The sequence below is a fragment of the Pyrus communis genome, chromosome 16 (assembly GCF_041283825.1).
Source record: "Pyrus communis isolate YQ-2024b chromosome 16, ASM4128382v1, whole genome shotgun sequence".
NCBI lineage: Eukaryota > Viridiplantae > Streptophyta > Magnoliopsida > Rosales > Rosaceae > Pyrus > Pyrus communis.
Genome location: NC_142580.1, coordinates 28,620,895 through 28,630,462, shown reverse-complemented (window position 1 = coordinate 28,630,462; position 9,568 = coordinate 28,620,895). Strand labels below are relative to the sequence as shown.

The 9,568-nt window shown below is 39.2% G+C and overlaps 1 protein-coding gene across 1 annotated transcript; it reads right to left on the bottom strand.

Annotated features, from left to right (window-relative positions):
* Nucleotides 1-5,004: 5,004 nt before the first annotated feature.
* On the bottom strand, nt 5,005-7,322 carry LOC137732084 (COMPASS-like H3K4 histone methylase component WDR5A). The gene is made up of 2 exons (XM_068471378.2): nt 6,532-7,322; nt 5,005-5,596 (listed from the first exon to the last, which is right to left on the bottom strand). Exons 1-2 carry the CDS (start codon nt 7,198-7,200, stop codon nt 5,306-5,308), a joined length of 960 nt encoding a protein of 319 aa, XP_068327479.1. The 5' UTR covers nt 7,201-7,322; the 3' UTR covers nt 5,005-5,305.
* Nucleotides 7,323-9,568: the final 2,246 nt, after the last annotated feature.

The following is a 9,568-nucleotide window of genomic DNA, read 5'->3' as shown; positions in this document are numbered from 1 at the left end:
AATTTCATCATCACTTTTTTTTTTTTATAAACTTTTCAACCTAAAAAATTAAACACAAAGCACAACTTTTTTTTTTTTTAAAACAATTACACAAAGTAAATATTGTTGTCCCAGCTTGATTTTCCCCAACAATTGGATCTTTACCAATCACAATCCATGCTCAACTTAGCGATACATCTTCCTCAATCAAGTAATTTGTGCCTTTTTGTGATTTTTCCACCATTGGTAGAAAAGGATGAAAGCAAATAGTTACAAATAACAAATTTGGCAAATGAAACAAAAATTGAGAAGTTTCCGAATGATACAAGTTTTTGGAGAAAAATTATGTCATATTTATATTAAGGGTAATTGACACACCTCGATCCAAAAATTGGGGCCTGCTGGCCGTCACGCGAGGGTGACGTAGCCAAGTGCGCAATGCGGAAGTAAAAGAGTGAAAATACGAGAAAAATAAAGTCGACAAGATAATTTACAATAAAAAGATCAGTGAGTGATAGCGACAAACATGGAAGGAGAAATGCAAAATAAAAGTTCAAGTATCCTAGGTGCAGTCTAGAATAAACAATCCTACACAAGCGTTAACTAGAAAGTCCTACATGGAGGGTGCTTTGTCAGAACTGCCTCGATGCCTCTTTCGTTACCCACGTCCTCGCTACCTAAAACCTGGAGGGGCGCAAAACAGAAAACGTGAGTGGGCAAAAACAAAGTTTGTTTTTCAAACCATTTCAATATCAAGTAATAACCCCTCTTTGTAAAATCCGTATACTTTCCAGAAAATATTATACGTACTCGTATATCAAATCATACTAAAAACGATAAAGTTCAAATATGCCATGCCAGAATATGCCGCTTCAGAACATCCAAACAATTAGTATAAGCATCAAGCAAGTGAGATAAAACAAATCACAATATGCCAGTAATATCAGTATGTCAGCCGAAGCCACCTAAAGTGACTTGTACGGCTGAAACTATAGTTCCTCAACCACTATCCTGCACACGAGTCAGAACCACCTAAAGTGGTTTGTACGACGTGCTGGTGTATATAAATACGCTCAGTGCTACGATCAAGTGAAGGCTGTGCGATGTATCGCAAGTCACCAATGAGTCGAAATCACCTAAAATGGTTTGTACGATAGGCTGACACCTGTCTTGGATCCAAGGTGAGCGTACAGTGCGGGAGGTGAACGATCACGTGAAGGCTACGCCCTACTGTGGCGGAGCACAATCACCGAGGTGCAGGAATATAAGCTATAACTCAATCTCATCAACACCACATCTATCACTAACAATATACTCACCTGACTTACCTGAGCATCCACGGTACCAAAGCATAACCAACACAATCACAATAATAATATCGACGATATTCGACATGGCATTTCAATTATAAAACCATTAAAACGTAATTTCTGGAAAGATACCAATCAATATATATATATATATATATATATATATATATATATATATATACTGAAAACAAAAGCCCACTCACTGATACGTAGAAGGATCGTAAGCCCCAAGCCTCGCGTGGCTACACTCATCCTCCGGATAGTCCTCACCTATATACAAAACAACTATAAAACCATCAATTTAATGCACATAACCAACCTTAGGTAATAACTTCTCATACATTGCTCAAATGGGGTGTTTGAATATACCAACAGGCTCTACTCAACCTCATGAACATCCCCATATTTTAAAAATAATTTTCCTACCTCTCACGCGCCGCCACGCGCACGGCCAAACGCGCCGACCACGCGTGGGCACATGCCTGGCACGCGTGTGGAAACCCTAACGCCGTTAGGGAATATTCCGTTAAAACCCTAATAGAAGTTAATGGCTATTACCTAACGCCATTAGAATATTCCGTTAACTCTGATGGAATATTCGCCTCTTTCTATGGTGAGCCTCGCTGGTCGCCGCCGTCCGCCTCCGTCTGCAACTCAAAATTTCGCCGGTTTCTGGAAAAACTTCAAACCTTAATATCTTCTTCATTTCTCAACCAAATTCCATGAAATTTGTACCAAAAGGAAGCTTACAACAAGTAGAACAAAACCTTACCGCTTTGGGGACCTAAAACCAATGGAATCTCGCCAGAGAAACCTCGATAATCCAGCCAAACCTGCAACTCAATGAACTCGAGCTTCCCGACGTCCAAAACATTTCAAAATTACTCCCTAAGCTTCATGAAGACGTCCTAAAGCTTCCTACAACCTCAAAACTCGATGAAACCTCCGCAATCACAAGTACATGAACAGTGCACCAAAATTGGGTTCTCGGGTTCTCGGGTTTTTGAAGGTTTCAAGTCCACCCAACACCACCAATCGACTCCTGAGCTTGAAAGGAGTCCAAAAACACCAACAACAAACACGATCCGTGCCAGAAATGGTTGGATGGAAGTTGTCTGTACGATGAGGAAGAAAATGGAAGAAAGTCCGAGAAAGAAAGGAGAGAGAAAGGTCCATGGGTGTGTCTGTGTGGGTGTGTGGTCCTAGATGGCAGCCCACCAACCAAAACAAAACAAACAACACTTTACAACGCCAACTACGTCCAGGGGCAAAATCGTCTTTTCACACCTACGGTACAAATGATTCGGGGGGGGGGGGGGGGGCTATCACAGTAATGCTAGGGAGACAAAATGTGTAGACAAAATTTGCAAATTAAATTATGTGTCACCAATAAAAATAAGCATGTTTATCAATGGTTAAGTAATAATCCAATCATCAACTTTCATGTCATTTAGCTTACAAAATCTTGTCCACAAATTTAATGTCTCTAGCATTATCCTTAGTTTATATGTGAAGAAAAAAAGAATAACAAAACAAAACAAAAAATCTATCCGTTGAAAATAATGGAGCCGTTGCGGTAACAAATTATCGGTTGAAATCATGCATTTGAAATTAGGAAATGTTTAGCTAGCTTTTATGATTCGAAACTGCTAATTAATGGGAAAGGGTTCACATATATAAACCAAAAATCTAGTTTCCCATATAAATAACATTCATTCTTCACCGTGAATAAGTAGTCATTTCTACTCATTTAAAATTGTAGTCATTCTTTTTCTCTACAAATGAGTTTTTGAGATGAGTAGTTATTCTTTCTAAGATGTATTACAGTTTGATATGTATACAACTCTCAGTTGGTATAATAAGTAACTGTCTTGCATTATCACAAACCTAATATATATATATTTGCAGTGTGAAGCAATTTATGCACATTCGTTTTTCTACTTCTCAAATACTCTCTTTATTTCTAACTTAATTCTACCGTGATTTATGCAATACAAGATTTAAAAAATGCACGGAAATCACTTTCCTATATGAAATTGAGCTATATGACTATAACTGTAACTGAGAAACTATAAAGTATATTCTAAACAATAATAAGCCACTCTTTAGTTACTTAGGACTTACACTGAAAGCTCTGCAAAACAATATTGTCGTAGAGTTACAAACCAACTCTTAATATATTTTTATTCGATAATATTGTGGTTTCGAGCTCAAATCTCTCACTTGTAAATTAAAAAATAAAAATAAAAATAAAAGATCAAAACGTAGTACTAGTGCCAACTAGCTCTTATTTAGTCACATGTTTCAAATTCCCCTTTTTCTATTGAATCCAAAAACAAAAGCACAATGAAGCAAAATTTATGGCATAATTTAAGAATCTTTGTGCACAATTTCATGGCAGCAAGCATACTGATCCATTAAGTTAAGTGTATCATCAATCAATAAAATCAAATGACATAAGAATCAGTGTATAAAAATCAAATGACGGAAGAATCAATATATAAAAATAAGCATGAACAACAAATCAAATTCATAGTGTGTCATGATTCATTAATCTCCCAAATGCATGTGCAAAAGCTCAGTGCCAGTGTGCCATGAATTGCATGTGTGTATCCATTGGCTGATTCAGAATTTTGACATCGAAAGTTGTAACGTAAAAGGCTAAAAAAAAATTGGACGAAGAGAACATTGAGAGAATAAAAAATAACACTCTTTATTTATAAATCATGGTAAAAACAACATTACCTATTGCCAAGTCTACCTAAATGTCTTTTTTAGACTGTCCATAAAGCTTTACTATACTTCATGGAGAAAGAAAATGAAACAGGTTTTTCTTACAATACTTATAAGAAATTTTCTCTATTAGCTTTAGCTTATCCAAGTAAAAGGTCCACTTCTTGGGCTTGATCACTTTTAAGTCCATTTGGAATGCGTAGGCACGTTCGGAGGATCGTTTCATAAATTCACATGGTTTAATCTGTTTATGTTTTTGGGAACAAGTAGCTGAACAATATGCTTACTTAAACCCACTTCCTTTCTGCACTCTTCCACTTTGCCTTCTGGTACAGAGCTCCGTTAGGAAAGAAATGTCAACGAAAACACAAAAAATAGTGTTGGAAAAAACAAAATGGCCGGTGAGTTAGAAGATCAACAGAAAGGATCGCATTTTAAAGACATTACTATATCCCTCAGGTCTTTGGAGCCTGCATGATTATAGCAGAAACCCTGTCGGTGACAATGCGTTAAATCTTCCACCATTATCATGACAAAAATGAAGATCAACAAATCGGAAGGAACCATGTTGATGCTGCTCAAGACATTCAGGACTTGCATCATGCTAATCAATCGATTCAATGCTGTTCACCACATAGCATTCAAACAGACATCTATTAACCCAAAACTACTGTACAATATGCAACATGCGCTAACATGCAACACTAAAGAACACATAAATTAGACCATTAAAGATGACGGACACATTTTCAGAGTTCGGAGAAAAGCTCACAAACCTGCATTGAGAAACCAACATGTATTTTCATACCACACATCTCTGTCTGTCCACAAGCACCAAGCAGACCACAACGGTTTTCAGATTCAGCACACCCTGGACATCTCACAAATGGAGTCTGGACCAAACTTTGATCTCTGTTTACCACAGTGAGTATATACTCTGCTTCACAATTTCTCCCAGCCCTAATAAACCATACATGAACAATTTTGAAACATCACTGACTTCATTGAAGGAGAGTCGTTTTCAGTTACAAAGCTTTTTGTCCTCCAGACAACAACCTAACTACAAGACATGCCTAAATTATAATTAAGAGAATTGACCTTAAACTGATACCTAAGAAGCAAAGTTCTAAAATACAATGAGATAACTACTAAAAAAGGTTAAGAATGTAAGAGTCGAGCGACAAGGGGAAGCAGACAAACTTCGTAATACAACAAATCAGTCTCCCTCCTCAAGTCAAAATCTCTGTGCCGCAGATGCAATCATTTACAACAACAGAAATGAATCAGTTCTCCTGAGTCCAGATCTTCACCGTCTTGTCATTCCCAAGTGCACCAGAAGCAATTATGTTCTTAGTTGGGTGACATGATACTGATATAACAGTGTCAGTGTGACCTTCCAATTTCTGAACTACCTTCCTGCTTTGCAATTCCCACAAGTACAAACAATTATCTTCAGAACCACTTACAATGTATATCCCATTTGTCACAGAAAATGCGGAAGAAATGCAGAATCTCGAGCTCTTGTGACCGGTGTAAGTCTTTAGACATTTCCCAGTTGAAAAGTTCCAGAGCCTCTGCAGACACAAGATAGAAATTCCAGATCAGCTGTATGCAATAATTACTTCCGGAAAATGAATATAGTGCTCAGTTGCTCACGGTCTTCTTCTTTATTTTTTTGTTTCATAAAAGAAAATGAAGATGTAGGAGAGAGGGAAGGCCCGGAAGGGTGGAGAAGAAAGAGATGACATGAGACGAGAATATTTGCCTCCCCCTTCCTCGCTCCCTCTCTAAAAGGTAAAAAGGTTGGTGAATGTGCATGTAATAATAACCGTTCCAGCTTATCAAATTGTTTTAACAATGCATATAACATCATAGCCAAAGGATAAACCCACTTGTTTGTCTTCAAATCATGCACAGGGAACATACCAAAATTGCAAAAGGAAATGGACAGAAAACCAAAAAGTATTAGAAATGTGGCAAAGCATGGCAAAAAAGAGGGAGCATTACCAATTTACCACAGGAAATACCCATATGCCCTAAATCAGTTTTCCAAGGAAAATTTATTGAACCTACAATCTAGTTCAAGCTGCATTGTTCAAAAAAGCACGCAAAATGCTGTAAAGTCCGATCTGTCAGATGCTGAAAGCAATGTGTCAAATGCGGCATCAACAGATAAACCTGGCCTAAAGAACTAGTTCAGATGTTTCAGAACCAATTATCAGGCATTTCACCTATAAATAAATAACATCGTACGAAAAGGTTGAAACTTGAGTAAGAACAAGTACGACGGAATTAATATTTTGTCATGAGTCCCCTCCTAACGTCTACTTTCCACTACCCAATTAACAGAGTTCTAATCAGTATTTAGCCTCCACCACCATGAATTTTGAAGCTCTCAATCTTATAAGTTGAAGTGAGCATCGATAGCGAATTCAAACAAAGCCATTCAACTTAAACACGATAATCATAAATTACGAAAAACAAGAAGAAATGGGGATTGGGATTTTACCAGAGTGTCATCCAAAGTGCCAACAAGAATGTACTTTCCATTAGGCGCAAATTTAACAAACGAAACCGGAGGATTCTCATCGTCAATCAATGTCTTGGTGCAGTGGCCAGTGGAGGCATCCCAGGTCCTGCACAACCCATCGTAGCTGCTCGAAACGATAACCGAGCCATCCCGATTGAAATCAACGGCGGTGACAGGGTCGGAGTGAGCCGGCAAAACCTTCAAGCATTTCCCGGTCTTGACATCCCAAATACGCACCGTTTCGTCGAAGGAACCCGAGACGATCATATTGGACTGAGGGTTGAAGTTGGCGCAGAAGACGTAGTTGGTGTGGCCATGGAGGGCCTTGATGGTTTGGCCGGTGGCGACGTCCCAGAGGCGGAGGGTCTTGTCGTCGGAGGCGGAGACCATGAAGCGAGAGTCGGCGGAGAAGGCGAGATCGGAGACGCCCTGGGAGTGGCCTTCGAAGGTCTGGGCGGCGGAGATGGTGGGAGTGGAGGAGTCATCGGGGAAGGAAAGGGAATAGGTGCGGATGGTCTTGTCGGCGGAAGCGGAACCGAGGAGGCGGCCGTCGGAGGAGAATTTGACACCGGAGATGGCGCTCTTGTGGCCCGTTAAGGTTTCGCAGAGGGTGTAGGGATTGAAGGTCGTGGATGGTTCCTTCGACATTGGCGATTGACTAGGTTTAGGTTGCTGCTGATTTTGGGGGGTTTGGGTTTTCCGGGGTTTTAGGATTTTCGGAGGGAGGGACTGTGACTCTGAGTGAGAATAGCTCAAGTACTCATTTGGATCATTGGGGTATCGTTTGGTATGCAGACGGGACGGGACGGGACGGGACGGGACGGGACGGGACGGAACGGAATGGAGCGGGAGTAAAGATACTCTCAGATGGAAACAAGGAAGAAGAAGAAGGAGATGGAGAGGTTATAATTTTGTGTTCTACGGATATGGAACGAGTCGTTCCAGGAGGGTGAGGTGGAACGAAAATTCATCCAAAACTCGTCCCGTGGAACAGCTCGTTCCACCCGTTTTAGGCGCACCAAACGTGAGACGGAACGCCTTGTCTCACTCTGTTCCGTCCCGTCCCACGTACCAAACGGTACCCGAAGATGAGTCCGGATGGAAAAGAGCATCTCCAAATAAACACGTATATAACAATAAAAAATAAAAATTGTTGTAAAATTGATGGATTGATGGATGAATGAATGCTCACTTAAAAAGAAAACTTAGGAATAATGCTTGATATTTTCAAAAGTATCATCATTGTTTTGTGGATGGTTGTAGTTACGAGAGTTTCTATAAATAAAGTACTCCGTCTGTTATCAAATACACTACAAAAGATAGCAAGAGAAATAATATCAATATCTCTCTCTTCATTTGTCATCCTTTTTGTGTTATAGCTACTAAAGTTATAGTGTGATATTTTGCACCTGCTTCGCTCCTGTTCTTAGAAAGGTTATATCTCTAATTTTTGTCTATTTATAACACATTATCAGCACGACTCTCTAATCTTAAATAGTTCACATCTCCCTTCACCGAAAGAAAAAAAAAAAAACTTCCTTTAAGGTTTTTCCTGTTTTTCTTCTTCTTCTTCTGCTTCATCTGCGTGATGCACCATCGCGATGAACTACTAGCACCATGCCTACTTCTTATTCTAAATTTAACAGTTACTTATATCTTTGATTTCTTATTTGGTACAGTTCCTGGTTTCTAACCTAGTGTTTATTTATGTTAATTTTACTGTAATCAAAGATGGTGCGGTACAATCGCCCATCTTGAACTACAAATTTAATTTTCACTGCGATCAAGGATGGTGCGGTACAATAGTCCATGTTGAGCTACAGATTTAATTTTACTGCAAATTTTAGGTGGTGCGGTATAATTGTCCACCTTACTCTGCATATTCAAATCGATTATATCTTGCTCTGCATAATTTTATCGCAATTTTAGGTAGTACGGTATAAACGCCTACCCTGCCCTACATATTTAAACTGTCTGCATATTTAAATTTTACTGTTGTTCAAGTGGTGCGAAATAATCGCCCATCCTATGCTTGTTTAGATGAGAATGGTGCGGCACAATCGCCCTTCTCATTAATCATGAAAATCTCGAGCCTGAAGTTTCGAGTACTTATCATTTTTGGCATGAAGATCAAAATGAAAATTTATAAGAACCAAAAGTTCTAAGACTATATTCCTCCAAGAACACATATTATTGCAAGTTCTTACGCATCTCACTTTTCTTTCAGAAAGAAAAGAAAATGGTGAACCTGGCAAAACTTGATTTTGCTCCCCTGGACATTACTGGGAAGAATTACCTTACCTGGGTACTGGATACCAAGATCCATCTGGAAGTAGAGAATCTTGGAGATACCATTAAGAAAGAAAACATCTCATCCTCTCAAGATCGAGTAAAGGTCATGATCTTTATTCGTCGTCATCTTGATGAGGGACTAGAGAGAAAATACTTAACGGTTGAAGATCTGTTAGCTATTTGGAAGGCATTGAGAAACAGATACAATCACCAGACAATGGTGATTCTTCCAAGGGCTCGATATGAATGGACTCACCTAAGGATCCAGGATTTCAAGTCAGTGGTTGAGTACAATTCTGCGTTGTTTAGAATTACCTCTCAAATGAAGCTCTGTGGGGATACCATTACTGAGGAAGATATGCTGGAAAAGACTTTCAGCACATTTCATGACTCTAACGTGCTTTTGCAGTAGCAGTATAGAGCGCGAGGCTTCACTGAATACAACCAGCTGATATATGTGCTCTTGGTAGCTAAACAAAACAATAAGCTCCTGATGAAAAATCATCAGTCCCGACTTACTGGATATGCACCATTCCCATAAGTGAATGCTGCTTCTCTCGAAGTGAATGTCACATCCTTTGGTGGCGATAATCATAAACGAGGATATGGCCATAAGCGAGGTCAGTGGAGCAGGAAAGGTAAGAATCATGGTGGTCAGTTTCACAACTATATTATAAGGCAAAATTCAGGTCCGAGCTTTAAAAATGGAAATTGCCACACAGGC

Bases quoted from the DNA above. Each gene is read 5' to 3' on its own strand.
- LOC137732084 (XM_068471378.2), bottom strand. From the start codon at position 7,200: ATGTCGAAGGAACCATCCACGACCTTCAATCCCTACACCCTCTGCGAA. The intron at 5,597-6,531 runs GTAAAATCCCAA...TTGTGTCTGCAG, and splicing joins GCACTTTGGATGACACTCTG to AGGCTCTGGAACTTTTCAAC.